This window comes from Fistularia commersonii, chromosome 10 (assembly GCF_037954325.1).
Source record: "Fistularia commersonii isolate RoL2024-O1a breed Wild chromosome 10, RoL_Fcom_v1.0, whole genome shotgun sequence".
NCBI classification, from domain to species: Eukaryota; Metazoa; Chordata; class Actinopteri; order Syngnathiformes; family Fistulariidae; genus Fistularia; species Fistularia commersonii.
The window spans coordinates 8,282,039-8,301,852 of NC_141293.1; the positions used below are offsets into that span (position 1 = coordinate 8,282,039).

General features: G+C 41.2%; 1 protein-coding gene across 1 annotated transcript; it reads left to right on the forward strand.

The window, feature by feature from the left end:
• Positions 1-13,873: 13,873 nt before the first annotated feature.
• LOC147230264 (protein rapunzel-like) lies at positions 13,874-15,678 on the forward strand. Its single transcript, XM_086154352.1, has 2 exons — positions 13,874-13,993; positions 14,433-15,678. Exon 2 carries the CDS (start codon positions 14,500-14,502, stop codon positions 15,676-15,678), a length of 1,179 nt encoding a protein of 392 aa, XP_086010478.1. The 5' UTR covers positions 13,874-13,993; positions 14,433-14,499.
• The last annotated feature ends 4,136 nt before the right edge of the window (positions 15,679-19,814 follow it).

The window sequence follows — 19,814 nt, forward strand, 5'->3', positions numbered from 1 at the left end:
CATACATATTCTGATAGATTTATATATATATATATATACATATACATACATATTTATATATACAGACACACACACACACACACACACACACATAAATATATAAGTATATATATATCATGCCATATCTAATTTTTGCCTTTCTGTTCCGGTCAAGGTGATAAAATCATCTGAAAAGGTACTTACTAATGCCACTGAATATGCTTGAATCCTGCTTAAAATTTACCTGAATTGTTTGGCTTGTGAAAAAAAAATCCCTGAGAGACGGAAGCAAAAACGCAAAACAATGTTATTGGCAAGAGGCTGATTAGTTTTTGCTCTCTTGAGCAGATACAGATTGTTCTTTTAGGAGAAGCTAGACAGGCGACTAACACACATTATTTATGTTTACATGTCAGTAATACCATCAACAAAAGTGAAAATTGCTGACAGGTATGTCTGACAGTTTTTACTCAAAAATTGTGCAAAACGCCCATAAAAACAAACCTCCTGCTTCAATCATTCAAGATTCAAGATTCAAAGCGTTAAAGTATTTATAGTCATGTGTACAACATGTAAACATGTTTCCCTGTACAATGAAATTCTTACTTTACCATCCGCAGTGCATCAGATGCAGATAATAGACCTTCATATCTGTGATAAGACTTGCTTTTATTCTAAATCAAATAAAACCACCATGAATGCTAGTATCCTTTCTGTGTTTTAATTAACGGCTGTGGATGGAAACTCCCGAGGTTTTCCCCCTTTGAGGACATGGACGGTTGGCTGCACTGTAAGCCACTGGATTCATTAGTGGTTGTGCGGCCTTCGCCTAGGTAACAACTATTGATCCAAGAAGCTCTTCCCCTGCATAAAGGGCTCAGGCTGTAGAAGCACATCAATCCTGACTGTCGTTATGGGAAACCATCTGTTTACTGACAAGATCAGCTGCTCTGGAGCAACTGTCTCCTGTGGCTTAAATGAAGGTGAAAAGAGAGATTTTCTGAGGCTAAGACAGAAATCTGAAGTGGAACTGGCACTAAATGGTGTTGGCAAACAGAGGGCGCTATTGGCATAGAGATTTACAGGTTTTACTAAACGAACACAACAAAAGTCCTGTTCATGCTGTTTGTACTGCCCAAGGATTCTGCGTGGTTTAATTTTTTAGAGGCAAAACAGAGAATGAGAACCAAGCATATATGAAAATGTAGTCATAAAGAATAAAATCAAGCCCAAAACCCTTAAATCACCTCATCCAAACAAAAATTCTGCCTGGCCATGTGTAGTCACTTTTGACCTTGGTCATTATTTTGCTCCAGTTGAAAAACTCAAACAGATGTTTGTTTTGTGTTATTACAATTACTGAATAATTGTATTTTTTTTCATAATTTAATTAATTTGGTACTGAGCTGAAAAAAAGTTTGAATGAAATCTAAACCGTGCTAAATTTTTGACATTGTGGGAAGGACAAGATGGAGATTGAGGAAGGGATGGCAGTTTGAGATCCTTGATCACTACTTGAAACTCAACACATACGAACATATACAGAGTATATAGAAATACACATACAGAATGAAGGTGCATGTTCAGTGCAAGAGGTTATTTTATACCACACAAAGACAGCAAAGTGATAGAAAACAGACACAGATGTTGGTCTGTTCCATCTGGATGCACAGGAGCAAAAACAACCATAATGTTATTGTCTTATTAAGTAAAGTGATTTTCCACCATGAAAAAAGTCCACACAAAAACCTTAAGAGAAAAAAAATTCAACAAAAAAAAGCACAACAAAAAAATAATCAAACCTCTTGCCCCTGAGCCAAACCCAAACATAATTCTCCATCCAGCTGAATCTCCTCATCTCAGAGAAGAGATAACGGCCAATATCAATATTTCATACACAAATGTGGGTTAGTGGATAGAGGCAAGCGTCAGAGTGGCCCTGAAGGGGAGTGTCGATCAATGGTGGGAGAGCTCTGCTGATCCCATCCCAGGATAATGTCATTACCCATCAGGCCAAGAGAACCATCGACCAGCCTGCTGCTCTTCCACAGGACTAACACAATAAAACACTTTAAAACATTTGCTCAGTGACACACTGGCTGCAAGTCCGAGATCAGACCATGCTCCAAAATGCTGGTGAGATTCTGGCGGTGAAAGGTAAATTGTTCAGTTTGTCAACTGGTTTAGAGCAGTATGAATATTAAGTAATCCATGCCATTTCATTTGTGAGTTGGAGCCATGAGTTGCAGGCAGGGTTTGGATTCATTACATTACATTACATTACATTACATTACATTACATTAGTCATTTGGCAGACGCTTTTCTCCAAAGCAACTTACAAAAAGTGCAATTCAGTCACCGAAGATCCGAAGTACTAGTAGTCGGAAGTCAGAAGTAACCACTCTACCAAATAGCCATCTCAAAACCATACACATACATATATTAATTTCTGTTTTTGTTTTTGTTTTTTTTCAAGCACTAGGGTCCTGAACTTGATGCGGGCGGCTACCGGGAGCCAGGGACATAAGAGGGGGATTCTCTGACATTATTTTGGTAAACGCTACCTTTATACATTAATTGTCACTATGTGTCAGTGGACCTCCAGGTTGATCGTGTCCGATCAGAACCAGGGAAATGTATTGATCGCCTATGATCTGTAGCGGGTGGATCTGGACTTGTAAGATCACATGACTGTTCAGGGAGAAACCCAAAAATGTATAAAAGAGCACATATAACTCCCTTTTTTCCCTTCCACTAGTTCATCCTTGTAATCTACTTAGGCGTTAGTTATAATATTCCTTTAATCATCCCATTGTGCTGAAATTTCAATTCACATACAGCAGAAAACGAATGGTTACCAAAAGTCTGTTTTGACCGTTTCCCCCTCTGTCCTAAAACCTATTTTGCGGTGTTGTCAGAACACACTCGTCACAATTTATAGGTGGGTTTCTGTTCAATGGCTTGGGGGAGGAAATGCACTCCTGTTTGACATTACACAGCAGCTGAAAAACAGACAGCTTTTAAAATACTCGAGTAAGAGCAGGAATGGCAAACCAATCAAAGAACCACAATTTTTACTTTGTTCCCACAAAGAGCCACATAGTAAACATGGGCACAGATGAACTGCTACATCCTTTCCTCTTACTCTCTCTCTCTCTCTCTCTCTCTCTCCCGGACAGAACTCTGCTCACTCAGATTTATTGTAAATATCACACATCAACATTGTTATGACATAAATTGAGTCCTACATTATTAAGACCACAGGCCAGTCATCTAAAGAGTGAGCACTGTGTGCACTGGCTAACAAACCAAAATTCTCAGATCAATCAAGTCTACTGACAGAAAATAAAATTTATAAAGGTTTTTGGTTAAAAACAGATTATGTCCCATGCATAGATAAATGTCAATAAATGCAACTTTTTTTATTACTAATTTATTGAAAAAGTACTTGCTTTTTATCGGATGCTTTTTCTGATGTCTTTGAAAACATTTTCGAACACTCCCTTTCTGGATGCTGCCATATTTTGGCAGTTACTTCCACACTTCTAAAAAATCATTTTTGTTTTTTACCAAAAGTACTAATTTAATTAAAAACGGAAAAAAAAAATTCTAAATACATGTATTTATCTTTGGATTTTGCCCCTTTTTTCTTAAATCTAACATTTATTAATAGGGGGGTGAAAATAATTTATAAATGTTATCAGCTGTTTTAAGCTCCTGTAACCATTTTGTATGGCATAAAGTGTTAAAAAAAATGTCAACATGCTTGACATTCTAGAGCAAAATTTTTTAAAGTAGGAGGTTCCAAGTGGACCAACAGCTACTCCCTTGAGACCAGAGTGCATTCTAGCTCTCTATAACGTGGAGGTCTCACTCTTAACTGCTTCCCCCACTATGGGGACCACAAAGTCTCTGAACCACGTTGGCGCTCCAGCCGGGTTGCAGAGGAAGAGAAGGGAGGACTGAAGGATAGGGAAGGGGAGATATAGACTGGGGTAAGGGTGGGGACGCAGACTGGGAAGGGCACTTCCTCCATGGTCAGGGGAATATAACAATAATCACCTTGTCCCACTGTGACAACTACAAAACCAGCCTGAATTACCAGAAATAACTGCTTTTGGGTTGGGTGGCATCTGACTTCCCCAGCTTTGGTGCTGGGCCCCAGCGCTGGGGAATTTGGTGATTTAGTCCTTAATGGGGCTGCTGTCAGATTCCACATATCCCCCTCTCTGCGGGCCCTGACATGAGCCCGGGCACTCTGACTAAATTTCCAGGTTGGCCACAAACCCATGTCTTGCATGTCATCTTTAGTGCAACAGCCCTCAACAGCTACTTACAACATTAACACATGCCGGCCTCCCTCTGTGGGTCTCGCCACTGTAGCTCTTTACAGCAGCGGAGTTCTCATTTTGACAGCTCATATTAGCTTCACCCCACACATTCTCCCTCTCCACAGCCATGTCCAAGGCTAGGTGTATGGTCTGAGGGTGTTGCAGCTGCATCTGAACACGCAGCTCTGTGGGGCGAAGAGCTCGGATAAACTGGGGTCAGTTCACTCTGTGCACTCGGAGGCATCAGGCTCTCTACCTCATTGGCCAAACCCTGCAGTGGCTCACTAGACTTCCTGCCCAAATTACTTAGCTCAGGTTGCAAATACTTTCCAAACCACCTCTGAAGGCCCTCCATTAATGCTCCATACCCCCGCCTATCACTGAGGCTCAGAAGCAGAAGACAGGACAGTGCAGCACTTTCTTCTCCTCTGACTAACCCCATGCATGGACTAGCAGTTCAAACTGGGCCAGGAAAGCTTTCCAATCTGACCCGCTGGAGAACTTGGGGGTCTTCATGGGTATCATTCTCCACCTGTGGGTCACTTGATGGTATCAGGTTGGCTTCGTAAGCCCATTTCACTGTAGCATGTCTCTCCCAGTCCCTGGCTGTGTGACGGCCATCTCTTCTGACCAGCCAAAAGCACCAATGTCCTCCTTGTTGGTCCTCTCCTCTGCTTTCACTTTTATTCCTCAGCCACTATCACATGACTTGCACCTGCTAACCGACTCTCTTGAAAAACAAAGCAAAAACAGTCTGCCAGAACGCCATCTCTTGTCCAAAGTTGTTTCTGGCACCAGTGTAACATTTTACAAAAGAGGTCTGAAATGAAGCCACAACTCCAGATGTCAGGGTTTTATTTTCAACAGCTTTTTGTAGGGCAGCCCTATCAGTCACCATGCTCAACATAACTCAAGCACAGACATGTCTGCCTTCCCGCTCGCTGCTCCAGAAACCCCGCACGCACACACACACACACACACACACACACACAGACAGACACACTCTCCCCCAACCACCAGTCCGCAGCATGTTTGACAGTCCAGTGATTGCTGAAGGGCGACAGATTGACAACCTGTAGCTTTTATCCAGGGGTCATATATTAAGCACAACCCATTTGACATTGGAGTATTTTATTGGCACTTTTTTCACAAACTCAATGGTCCCTTCCCTTAAAGCAGGTTTCAGTTAGTCATTTTAGTGTAATACTTAGTGTAAAGGCCAGCTGAATGCTGGCAGACTGACAGACATTATCTTTGTAGGGTGAAAAGGCTCAGTGCTCAAACATTACCGCAATTGTTTGCTTCATTAAGTGGTGAGTAGTTGGGGGTGGTGGACGTTCATGGGGAGTGGGAGGGTTGAATACATGCGTGAGAAAGAGGAAATGACACAGTAGAAGCAGGAAATGCAGAGAAGTATCAGTGAGCCAATCGCTCATATTAAAATCTCACTGGAATGTCAATAAATGCAGACAAGACGCAAGGGCAGAATTTAGGAGTCTCAGGGCTAAGAGCAAAATAAAAGCATGTGACCTCAAAAGTCTTAAAAGGCTTAAAATGTTTCTGTGAAGGCCCTTGTAGAAATAAACAAAAGGAGCCATTTGTTCTGGCAGTGAAAACTGAGTGATGAAGATGTTTGGGTAGATTTTGTGATACATCATCTATGTATCTACTAAGAAGCAAGATAAGATTGATATTATCATTGTTGCGCTGCTGCGACAAAGAATTTCTCATATGGGGATCAATAAAGTATTCTTTTATCTCATCTTATCTTGGACGTGTTTAAGTATTAAACAACACTGACAGAGCGTTCCACTGATAGATGTAAAACTTTATGATGCAGTTGGTACACAGGAGTGGGCGTAGCTTTCATTTCCTGAGAAATCTCTCTTGAATGGCAGTCATCAGATCCAGTGTTGACCAAATGTCCTGTTCACTGTGACCTGGAAACAGCTGGACAGCGAGGAGGGTAAAGAGCAAGTATTTACTCTGAATAAAGACACCACCGCGAGCAGGACATTGCTATTAAACTGAGGTGGAAACCGGACAAGAAAAAGGCACAGAGCTGAAAATTCTTATATCCACTCGGCTTAAAACTACTTCTCATAAGTAGTTTAATCAAACGCCTTCCATACCTAGATTACCTCTAAAAGGACAACAAATCTATTTACCAACATCAGTCTTTGATTATATTTACTGCTGGACAAAAAAGGGAAAAAAAATCAACATATTGAGAGGCGTTTTTTCAATATCAACATCTGGATCTTTATGCGAGAAATTAATTTAACCAGATTTTAAAGATCTTGGTTGTATTACAACGTATGGTCATTGCAATGTAAAACACAAAGGTCCAAAAATAATCATTATGAAATACAGCTAACGGAAAAAAATATCTACTATCTAGCAACACTTTTATGAGGACATTTTGGTGGTATTGTTCCATTTGAATGGCAATAAGACAAGAAGGTCATGTGTCGCTGATGTACACAGTTTCCATCTGATAATTTCATTCAAATGATAACTGTTTTCAGTCTGCATCTGGTCCTGCCATTTCAGTGTAATAAGGGGGATGGTTCATCTCGGCTCAGCATTTTCTGTCCAAGGACATATTTTGTGTTTATATTTCAACAAGGAACCGGTGTTCCCTGCCCATGTTTGCCCATATATATTTCCCCGTGGGAGTTGGCTAAATCCGGCAAGACAGGTGAACAAATACTCCCCCACTAGTAAGCGTCTACATATGAAGCAATCTGTCAGGCTCTGATAATTCATTAATCTTCCTCCTCTTCCTCTTCTTATCGTTGTTGGCAACAATATTATAATTATCAAGATAATTTTGGGTTACATATTTTCTTTTTTTTGCTCATTTACATGCAATGTTCAGTCTGTGAAGGTCACTTTATTGTTATTGTTTTCTGGGTTTTGTTGTCTTTTGTTTTTCAACTGATACCAAATGTCATTTTTAAGTAGTACTGATCCAAAACAGCTGTTGTGTAAGTATAATAAAATCAGAAAAGACATAATTAGCTTTCACTCTTGTTTACTGTTCATTTCTGTATATCTTGGTGTATATATTAAAAGAACATTTATTTAAATATAAAATCAAAAATTGCGTATACTTTTACAAGACCTGGACTTAAAATATAGTTGTTTGCAACTGCAGGGCCCGTATATATGCATGTATGTATATATCTGTCTATTTATCCGTCTCGATCTATACACACACATGCAGCCACGCAGGTCCTGAAACTGCTGCTTCTCGGTCCATAACTCCCGAATAGAAAACAGAGAGCAAACAAAAAACAAAGAAAGAAAGAAAGAAAAAAACAAATGGTACAAAGCAGCTTAGAGGCCAAAGGAGCACCAAGTAAGTCAAACCAGATGTTTTAGTTTTTCAACCATAAGGTCATTAGTAATTTAAAGTTCTACTTGCTATATCGATTTCTGTTAACATTTAACATTTAACCCTTTTTTTCCCGAAGGTTTCATAAACGCACCGTTTTTTTGTGACAACCTTCAGTGACATCTCTAAATTGTGTCTTTGCACACAGTAAAAATGCTTTGTTTCAAATGAGCAGGTACAATTTTATATATAAACAATTAATCAATCCAAAGGAAGCTTGTATGTCAAATTTCTTCTGGCAGAACACATTTTTCTTATGTCTGCTTTAGTCTTATGATGTGCTTCAGAGTGACTCCGTATTTTTAGTGCCTGGCTTTTGCTTCTACTGTAGCAGGGGCCAAATAAGTGTCCATATTTAAGGACAATAAGTCACGCCATAATGAATAAGATTCATTATGCAAAGAACTCAAAATGAAATGCCCTCATATGAGGACACAGAGTATCAAGAGATTCAATAGTATTTATAGACCTTTTGGAGGCTCTCAGTACATCAGGAGTTCAAAAGTGTGATTAAATGAAATGCTGTAAAGCATAATAATATCTAATTTCACATGGAGGTTGAAGGTGCTTTGCGTGAGTCGTTCAAAGATGGACTCTGGGGTGAAATTGCCTAAAATCAATAAACTGCTTTCCCTCACTCGCTGTGCTCTTTATCTCATTCTTTATCCTCAGATCCAGCCTAAGTTTGTATTGATCAAGGTTAGTGACAGATGGAGTCGTGTCAAAAATTGGACCACCAGCTTTCCTCCACTGAACAGACAGATCCCAGTTGTGTGACCCCAACTGGTCAGAGTTCAGTATTATTGTGGAACAAAACAAACTGAATACAACAGTTCAATAAAAGTGTTGGGAAGAGGGAGACATTAGAGATGGCATTGGAAATAGTGCGAGTTATCAAATGAGCAACATATCAGTGAAAAAGAAAGCATTAAAGAAATATGGTGATGAAAGTGTTCTTCACTGGGGCAATTTTTAATTTTGTGGGTGGCCTATGCAAGATGTTGTTTGGGAGTACCTAGTTTGCCAGACTATAATAGAGCGATACGTTACCCTTTAGATGATTCACAAAGATGCCAAAATCTATAAATCCTACTTTATTTTATCGTGCAACCAATGTGCAAACAATAAAAATGAAACAAACACCCACAAAAAACAATTAAGAAAAATACTATTATTGAAGTTAGAAAGGAACCTTACACATAATACTCAGACCCCCCAAAAGAACCATTCCGGATTGGTTATTGTATACATCCCCTTGTAAGCTGCCACCTTACCATGGTGGAGGGTTTGGATGTCCCAGTGATCCTGGGAGCTATGTTGTCAGGGGCTTTATGCCCCTGAAAGGGTCACCCAAGGCAAACATGTCCCAGGTGAGGGACCAGACAAAGTGTGGCTCAGGAGACCCTCACAAAGAAGAAAATCATTGGACCCAGTTTTCCCTTGCCTGGACACGAGTCACCGGGGCCCTTCCCTGGATCCAAGCCCGGGGACGGGGCTTGTCGGCGAGTGCCCGGTGACTGGGTCTTTATATTGATTGCCCCCCGTCTTGGCGCCTGCACATTGGGGTTCAACCCGGTGGACGAGAGGGTAGCCTCCCTCCGCCATCAGGTGGAGGGACGGGTTCTGACTTGTTTGTGGCTATGCACCCAACAGATCAGTTTACCCACCCTTCTTGGGGTCCCCAGAGGGGCTGCTAGAGACCGCTCCTACCGGGGACTCCTTCATTATACTGGGAGACTTCAATGCTCACGTGGGCAACAACTTGGAAGGGCGTGATTGGGGGGAATGGCCCTCTGACCTGAGCCCGAGCGATGTTTTGTTATTGGACTTCTGTGCTCGTCACGGATTTTCCATAACAAACACCATGTTCAGGCATACAGGTGTCCATATCTGCACTTGGCACGAACACACCTCAGGCCACAGTTCTTTGATTGACCTTGCGGCCGTATTGTCGGACTTGCAGCCGCATGTCTTGGACACTGGGGTGAAGAGAGGGGCGGGGCTGTCAACTGATCACCGCCTGGTGGTGAGCTCGCTCGGACGGTGGGGGAGGATACCGGTCAGACCTGGCAGACCCAAACGTAATGTGAGCGTCTGCTGGGAACGTCTAGCAGAGTCCCCTGTCACAAGGAGTGTCAACTCCCATCTCCAACAGAACTCCAACCACGTCCCGAGAGAGGCGGGAGACACTGAATCCGAATGGGCCTTGTTCCATGCTTCCATTGTCGGGGCGGCAGACCGGAGCTGCGGTCATAAGGTGGTTGACGCTTGTCAGGGCAGCAACCCTTGAACCCGCTGGTGGACTCTGGGGTGAGGGATACCATCAAACTGAAGAAGGAGTCCTATCGGGCCTTTCTGGCCTGTGGGGCTCTAGAGGCAGCTTACAGGTACCGGCAGGCCAAGCCGCATGCGGCTTCTGTGCCTGCCGAGGCAAAAACTCGGGTGTGAGAGGAGTTCGGGGAGACCATGGATAACAACTTCCTGTGGGCATTGAGGAGATTCTGGTCCACCGTCCGGCAGCTCAGGAGGGGGAAGCAGTGCTCCGCGACCCAACTTCGGATAAGCGGGAGACGATGGATGGATGGATGGATGGATGGATGGATGGATGGATGGATGGATGGATGGATATTAATAATTTCAAAGTGCAACAATAAAAACAAACCAATGCTTAAAATGATATTTATATTTTTAAAGGAAGCAAAACCACAAAACATAAACAAAACTACTGAGTGATCATTATGTTTATCATCATGGTCTTGTCCATTATCCTTCCTAAAATGTCTACTTCACAACTTTTTGCAAGCAAAGTCATCTACTATTTACTCGCATGATAAGGCTTCACAAAGCATAGTTTACATTACACTTACTTTAGTTCTTGATATTCTTGATCAGTTTTATTTCAATAACAAATGCATATCAAAATCTTAACTCAACTGTAGGAATGGAGGCAGGATTGTTAAATTCAGCACACTGTATTGTCCCAATGAATATTCCAATATAAGTGGCAACTAACTCAATTGAGGTAGCAATAATCCATTGCCACACTATTCCAAAATAATTAATTATTCCAAAAGAATGATATCAATTAACCTTTTTATTTGTCACTTAATAAATAACTGGCATTATACATAAAAGCAGTAACACACTTCTAAGGCCTGAAAAATACAGACGAAACTTATTAAATTAACCATAAGTAAACCAGCAGTCATATTAAGTAGCAATAATCTCAGAAATAACTTCCACTGGAAGACCCCATAGCAGACATTTGCACATCAACACACCCTCCTTGCGATATCTGACTAAACTGTCAGTCCCAGACTGTCAGACTCAGTGGCCTTATTAATATCAGTTCAACTTTTATGAAGCAAGCACCAAAGCTTGGCATGTTATTAGCATACAACTCCTAGCCAGCTAACTAACATCTATCCGAGGCTAGCTAGCTAGCAAGCTAGCAAGACAATGGGGCAACAAACTTGCTGAAAACAACCCCCCCCCCCCCCCACACACACACACACACACAAACGCAGGCTTACCTTTATCATTTGACCATATTTCATCCTCTGTTTGGCTCCTTTTATACTTTTCTGTTACACTAGGGTCATTTGTTTTTGATGCTATGAAGCACATCGGCCATTCAAAGAGTGTCTTGGGATTAAATGCAGAGGATTGAATTTTGGACCGATAGAAGGTGGCTTTCGCCTTTGAGAGAATGGAGGAGAAGGTGGATTGGAGAGATTGGAAGGTTTGGAGGTCATCAGGGAGTAAGGACTTCTTCCGTTTGCGTTCGGTCGCTCTGAGGGTCCGCCTGTCACTACGCAAAGTGTCAGATAGCCATGGAGCTGGTGGGGTTGAGCGGACGGGTCTGGAGGTGAGGGGGCAGAGTTGTTCTATTGAGGAGGAGAGGGTGGAAATCAGTGTGTCAGTAGCTTCGTCAGCGGGGAGGAGGGAAAATGAATTGATCGAGGGGAGGGAAGCAATAGTGGAAGGCAAGATCCATGGGATTCAGGTGTCTGCGTGCAGAGACCAGGTAGGCAGTGGGGGGAGTTGAGGAAGAGGGGGAGTGGGCTAGGGTGCAGGTGATGAAATGGTGATCTGAGAGCTGTTTCTTATCAACGGGCATGACCGAGATGTTAGTCGGAGGGCAGTTTCTGGTGAAGGTTGAACCAGTGGTTTTAGCTTGTCCTTTTCCCCCACAGTTGAAGTCACCAAGAAGAGTGAGAGCGGAATTGTCAATGGGGAAGTGTGATATGAGTGCATCCAGTTCCTCCAGAAATAACCCGGAGGGCTTAGGTCAGGGGTCGGCAACCCGCGGCTCCGGAGCCGCATGCGGCTCTTTCAGCTTGGGAAAATAAATTATAAATATTTACTTGAAGTGTATTTCATTTGTGTTAATTCCTTTTTCTAACTTTTACTTCTAAGTTTGAAGATTATTGTGATCTTGAAACATTAAATAAAATTATATTTATTATTTTTTTCCGCTCAAAATAACGTCACACTCGCGCAAGCCGGTATACCCGCCAGCCGGTAAAGTCCCGATTTGCAGATGCTGTGCACAGAAGTTCAGGAGCAGAAGTCCCATAAACCAGGTAAAATAAATATTTATGAAGATATTTTGCAGATATTTATTTATATTGTTTACTGACACAGTGATTTTTTCCCGATTTATTTTTAAAATTCAGGTCAAGTCTCCGCTACATGCTCTGAAAGCCCAAAGCTCAGAATGAGTTCATTACATAAATAAAATTTAATTTTCTCTGTAATACTTTGTGAATTTCAGAAGCAACACACTACACACATGTTTATACAAAGTGTAAAGGTAATAAAAAAGTAATATATACAGTGGTACCTTTATTTTAGACGTCAAAAAGTAATTGCGGTTCCCAGTGTTTTCTTTTCCGAGGAAACCGGGTTCAAATGGCTCTTTGGGTGTTACGGGTTGCCGACCCCTGGCCCAGGTGGACGGTACACCGCGATGATAGTGAGTCTCGCCGGGTGAGTGACAAGGACGTCATGGAACTCAAAGGAGGATGGAGGAAAGTGTGGGACGGAAACAGGAGAAGATTTTCACTTCGGGCAGATTAACAAGCCGGTACCACCGCCGCGCTCATTTGCTCTGGGAGTGTGAGTGAATGTGGACATATCAGACAGGGCAGCTGGTGTGGCTGTGTTTTCCGGTGTGATCCATGTTTCTGTTAGAGCTGGAAAGTTAAGTGTGCGAGTCGATATACGGGCCGCAATGGAATCTGTTGCCATTTCTTTCACTGCTGACTTGCAGTTCCAGAGAGCCCCGGATACCTCCTGTTCAGTGTTCTTGGATACCGTTGGATATGAGGTTGGAAGGGTTGCAGCGTCCATGTGCTACACTGGGAATGGGAAGGAGGCACATGGTCTAAACTAGGAAAACTGCTGGTTGCAACTGGGTTTTGTCAGTTTTACTTGACTGCGTATTAGCTAGAAAAACTTTTTGCCTAGAAAAAGTTGACTGCCTTGTTTTGCGTTTGCCTTCATTCCCGGTGCACTATGCTACGAAAGCCCAGCTATGAAAGCCCAGGTTTCAAGTGCAGCTGGAATTTAAGGAGCACTAATTAATACCAGTCTCAAATTTTAATTTGATTTTCCAACTGTTTTGGAAGCCATTCATGCGCACAACCAAACTGCTGCACAACCAAAATACCTGTAATTTTAGTATAATAGGTTGTCTGGCTGTGCCACTACATTTGCGGCAGTTGCACACATTCCCTAGAGGGATGTTTAATGCAAAAACACATTCATTTTCAAGGATGCAGAGGAAAAACCGTAATTTTTGCCAAGTGAATAATATATTTGCCTGACACAAAGAAACATCATGACAAACACCACAGCCATGTATGCTTGTTTTTGACAAATTTTTGGCTATTTAACTTCCCTTGGTTGAGTCAGTCACCAAGACACAGGCTGTATGGAGGTAGACCCCACTCTCAACTCCTCCCCTATCTGACATAACAGTTTTCTCATCACACAAACGTTTATACACAATCTTCTGTTATTTTCCCAGGGACTTCATCTCAGCATGGACAGTGTTTACAGGACATTATCAGTGTTGTGCTACATCCACCTGAGTGGCTTTCTGTGGAATTTTAGAACAGGATGGAGGAGTTCCAAAGGGGGAGTGACGAGAAACAGACCGGAAGAGAGAGCGAGGTGGGAGAGGATATATGGCCATCCTAAGGAGGCTGGTGCTTACAGGCACAACTTGACTATTGGATAACTGGTCTGTGGCCAACTGGATATTTAACCAAAATAAGTGAGTTCTTTCAATTTAGCTCTGGCTATTTTCATCTGCATCATTTCTTCAACACTATATATGTAAATATGGTTGACCATCGATAAATCTCTGGGAGCAGAAGAGAGACAGAATGAAGGAAAGGAAACACCAGTCTTACTTTAATCTGTTCTTTTCACCATTTCTGAAAGTGGTCGTCGTTTTTTCTCACATTCTCCAACATACACAATATAAAAGAAATGATATCAAAACACAGATGCTGTTAAAACACTGAATTTTCAGTGCTATTGATGAAAATGTGAGAAAGTTTTTGGCTTCATACTTGCTCGTATTTCCAAGCTTACCATCTGTTAATATGAAAAATGTGATTTCGGTTAAACATAGTTGTTTTCTTCATGAAGGTGCTTCACATGGACTTCACATGAACTTTACAAGGATTTCATGTTTCTTCTCCTTTCAGGCACCAACAAAGTTTTGGGCAGTGGAGGACACATTTCTTTCATTATTAAGCCATAGAAAAAATAATAATGAACATTCTGGAAGAGTGGCTGGTCCAGAACAAGGACGAGATTGAGAAAGCTGCGGAGGTTATAGGGCAAACGGCTGAAGTGCTTGCCTCTACTGTGGGTCAGTTTGATCCTGTCCTCAAAGCTGTCTTCATGTTGTCGGCGGAGTTGCTCGGCAATTCAGAAAGCAAAGAGGCTCGCTATCTGAGTCAGCAGTTTGAAATGGTCAATCAGCAACTTGAAGGTGTCCAAAATGAAACTGATCAAATTTCCCGGGAGCTGAAGAAGACATCGATGAACAAGCAGAACTTCGACAGCGAGGCACGAATACTCAGCCAGTACGAAAAATTCCGGGACTTTGTCAACGCCAAGCCCGAATACAAGAAGATAAAGAAGGAGAAGTTTCTGTCTCATTATGAGAACACAAAAAGTGACCTGAACTTGGATGCCCTCTACAATGCCGTAACCGGGGAAAATATCTCTGGTGAACCTATGCTTGAGACGGTTGTCATGACGGAGCAAAGGAGCAGAAGGGTAGTTGAAAGTTTTTGCGCCCGGCTAAAGAAATTATTTATAATGGGCATTATTCCAGTCATGGGCTATGCTGCTCTGAAAGGGGGAGTTCGGGAAGACTTGGTGAAGAAGTGGCAGGACCAAATGGAGGATGTGGAGCGGAGAATGAAGGCAGCTGTGGATGACTGTACTGAGAACTTTGTAGATCAAGCCAAGCTGGACATGGAGAACAAGGTTCAGGAAAGTCATGACCCTGTTGACCACAAGTTCATGAAATCCCTTCTCGATTTTCTCATTCAGAAATATGACTGGGTTAACTGGTCTATCAGGGCATTTGGCGACGAGGAACGCTGTTTCCTTTTCAAATGGCTGGCAGGAAAGAAGTACCGTGGAAGTGGTGGTAACAATTGGTTTGACATTTCGACCGAGAGCAAGATCATAGTGGTTGTCTCTTACTGTGTGAACCCCCAGCCCATTAACAAGAGTCAGATCCAGGAGGAGATTGAGGGGGACAAGGTGAAAGGGAACATGATGGAAGTGGCTCTGTCTTTGCGCAAGAGCTTTCCCAATTACCTGGTCCATGCTGTCAGCTGTTACAAGCAGGTGGTGGAGATCAACAGTTTCAGTACTGATTGTTATTACTATGAGAAACACAAGAAGGCCTACCTGTGTATTCACCCGGAGTAGCTTTTTAGAATCTTGCAGAAATGAGGTAGCTGCATTATAGAAAGATGCAAAACCACAAGTTAATCCACAGACAAGTTAATAGATATTTTCATTTTAGCAAATAGTTGAAAAAGATTCCCAAATATAATTTGTGCCTGGATCTACCAGTGTTCTTATATGTGAATCATGCAACTTGAATTGTTTCCTTTTCCTTTTTCCTTTAAGCCTTTAAATGAGAGCAATATATAACATAAAAGGCCCTCAATAATCAGAATAAATATCGGTTATTTTTATGTCACATCAGCGCAATGCAACATAACTCTGCCTCTACTGCATATTACTATGATCCTTTGCCTTGCTGCTAATGTGAACTAACACATATGCAGTATTTTATTTGCTGATCAATACATACCATTATAAAACTATTTTGAATCTGAGACCTAATTGTTGAAAGCTCATTTTTACTTTTGTTTTCAGGGTCAAACAGTTGTTGTTAGAAAGATGGTAGTTAGAGTCCCCTCTCATTGGGGACCACACAGGCTAATTCTGCTAGGCCATAGTATAGAATTACTCTGACAATCTAGCCAGTAACATTGCCAAAGACTTTTTACTGGTCCATTAATGTTTGATGGAACAATCATGCAGTCAAATATAAAAAGTACTAGCATTTTGTTGGGATTAGTGAAACTGTCTAGGATCAAGATGCACTCTTAAATTACTAGTGGTTGAATTGTTGAAATCTGTCAATTTCCTTAAGTTAAGGGCCAATTTTACTGTCTAGTCTTATGACCTCAAAGGGATGATTGGGATGAAGCCAGAGTTCCGGGTACATAATTTTTTTTTTGCAAGTATTTACTCTGAATAAGTTTCATTATGCAAAGAACTCAAAATGAAATGCCCTCATATAAGGACACAGGGTATCAAGAGATACCTGAGAGCCTCCAAAAGATACCTTTAGGAGGCTCTCAGTATATCAGGAGTTCAAAAGTGTGATTAAACGAAATGCTGTAAAGCATAATAATATCTAATTTCACATGGAGGTTGAAGGTGCTTTGCGTGAGTCGTTCAAAGATGGACTCTGGGGTGAAATTGCCTAAAATCAATAAACTGCTTTCCCTCACTCGCTGTGCTCTTCATCTCATTCTAATATCCTCAGATCCAGCCTGAGTTTGTATTGATCAAGGTTAGTGACAGATGGAGTCGTGTCAAAAATTGGACCACCAGCTTTCCTCCACTGAACAGACAGATCCCAGTTGTGTGACCCCAACGGGTCAGAGTTCAGTATTATTGTGGAACAAAACAAACTGAATACAACAGTTCAATAAAAGTGTTGGGAAGAGGGAGACATTAGAGATGGCACTGGAAATAGTGCGAGTTATCAAATGAGCAACATATCAGTGAAAAAGAAAGCATTAAAGAAATGTGGTGATGAAAGCATTCTTCACTGGGGCAATTTTTAATTTTGTGGGTGGCCTATGCAAGATGTTGTTTGGGAGTACCTAGTTTGCCAGACTATAATAGAGCGATACGTTACCCTTTAGATCAGGGGTGTCAAACCCAAGGCCTGTGGGCTGGATTAGGACTGGAAAACAGGTTTAATCTGGCCTGCAAAGCTAAAAAATACCAGGTTTGAGGAGTGAATTGAACAATAGGTACGTAACAGTAGTTCATATGTCATGATTTGACCGATCCGGCCCACCTTAGAATAGATTTTCCCCCGTGTTGCCCCTGAGCTAAAATGAGTTTGTCACCCCTGCTTTAGATGATTCACAAAGATGCCCAAATCTATAAATCCTACTTTATTTTATCGTGCAACCAATGTGCATGGGTCCATCTTCCACCGGGCTCACCATCCACAGGAAGTCCCACAGCTTAGTCAACTCACAGCTGATATGTCCATATTAATATTGGTTCAACTTACATGAAGCAAGCACCAAAGCTTGGCATATTATTAGCATACAACTCCTAGCCAGATAACAAACATCTATACAAGGCTAGCTAGCTAGCAAGCTAGCAAGACAAATAACCAACAAACTTGCTGAAAACTAAACCCCCCAACACAAACGCAGGCTTACCTTTATCATTTGACCATATTTCATCCTCTGTTTGGCTCTTTTTACACTTTTCTGTTACACTAGGATCATTTGTTTTTGATGCCATGAAGTACATCGGCCATTAATAACTTCATAACGGGAATAATGCACAGCTGTCAATCATTACAATCAAACTTTACAGCGGTCCTGCTTACCTTATTTATACATCACATTTATTCATCAGAATATAAGGGATTTGATAAACACACGAGACAGGTACAGAAAAAGACAGGAGATTTAATTCTCTGTTGATTTGGAATAAGCAGTTTTGGGGTCCCCTGGTGGCTGGGGGACCCTTTGCATTTGCATACTTTGCTTCAAACAAGAAACAACTCATGTTGACTCATTCCTGTGAGACAACACAGTTCATAAAGTGGTTAGTTAAAACTCTTCGCTGGGTAAGCAAGTTTATATTTTACCTTTTAATCTTTCATTCTATTATTTATTCATTTGTTTAATTTTTGTTGAAGGAACCCCAGGTTACCAAGTTGATATGGTCCTATTTGATCAATATGTATACCAGATACATAAAAACAATAACAAAAGACAAACAATGCAAAGAGGCAAGAGTCACACCCAGTGGTGTGGGTGCGGCAACTGCATTGCTATGCCAACAGAAAAAGAAAGCCTCTGTTGTAAGGAGCTCCACTTTAGTCATCAGTTGTTCCCCGCAGACTTACACATTGCTGCTGTTGAATAACTCGGTGGCTCGCCATCAACTTTCTCCATGATCTTGCCGATGCCCGCTCTTTCCTCATTAGATACTACTTCCTCAGGAGTGTGTCGTTGACATCCTTGCAGGTGCGCATCAAGCATCTCCTACCTATGCTGTTTCTTTGAGCGGGCTTTACTTGTTTCCCCAAAAGCCTTTGGTTCTGTAGCGCGAAAGTTAACACTTGTGGAAATCCAAAGTTTACATGATGGAACCAACTTACGTCATCAACCTAGCGTGCATTGCCTGAGTAAAACAATGGCCACGCGTCTAGGTTAAAGTATGTGTTATAAATTGGTTTTTATAGAAATAAAAATTCTTCATGGTTTTTTTAACAACGCATTCTAGTATGAGACAAACATTAGAGAGAATCTATGCCAATTAATAATCCCAGTTGGGGTTCCCTTTACATTTTCGGTAAATCATGAAGATCTGTACATGGATAAATATTCTTAATGTTAAAGAAAACATTTTTTGTTCAATTTTTGAAAATCATTGGAGGATTTGTTGCTGATTTTTTAGCTTTTCCTATTTACTTTTCTTTATTGATCATGTTTTTCAAAGAAAATAATGCACCTACTGTCCATGCATTTAAATGGCTAACTGTAACCTTAATGTTCACATAATTTCCTCATAAGTGCCTCATCATACAAATATAGACATGTTCAAGTATTAAACAACACTGACAGAGCGTTCCACTGATAGATGTAAAACTTTATGATGCGGTAGGTACACAGGAGTGGGCGTAGCTTTCATTTCCTGAGAAATCTCTCTTCAATGGCAGTCATCAGATCCAGTGTTGACCAAATGTCCTGTTCATTGTCACCTGGAAACAGCTGGACAGCGAGGAGGGTAAAGAGCAAGTATTTACTCTGAATAAAGACACCACCGCTAGCAGGACATTGCTATTAAACTGAGGTGGAAACCGGACAAGAAAAAGGCAGAGCTGAAAATTCTTATATCCACTCGGCTTAAAACTACTACTCATAAGTAGTTTAATCAAATGCCTTCCATACCTGGACTACTTTGAAAACAACAGCAAATCTATTTACCAACATTAGTCTTTGATTATATTTACTGCTGGACAAAAAAGGGGAAAAAATCAACATATTGAGAGGCTTCTTTGCAATATCAACATCTGGATCTTTATATGAGAAATTGATTTAACCAGATTTTAAAGATCTTGGTCATATTACAGTGTATGATCATTGCAATGTAAAACAAAAATGTCCAAAAATAATCATTATGAAATACAGCTAATGGAAAAAATATCTACTATCAAGCAACACTTTTATGAGGACATTTTGGTGGTATTGTTCCATCTGAATGGCAATAAGACAAGAAGGTCATGT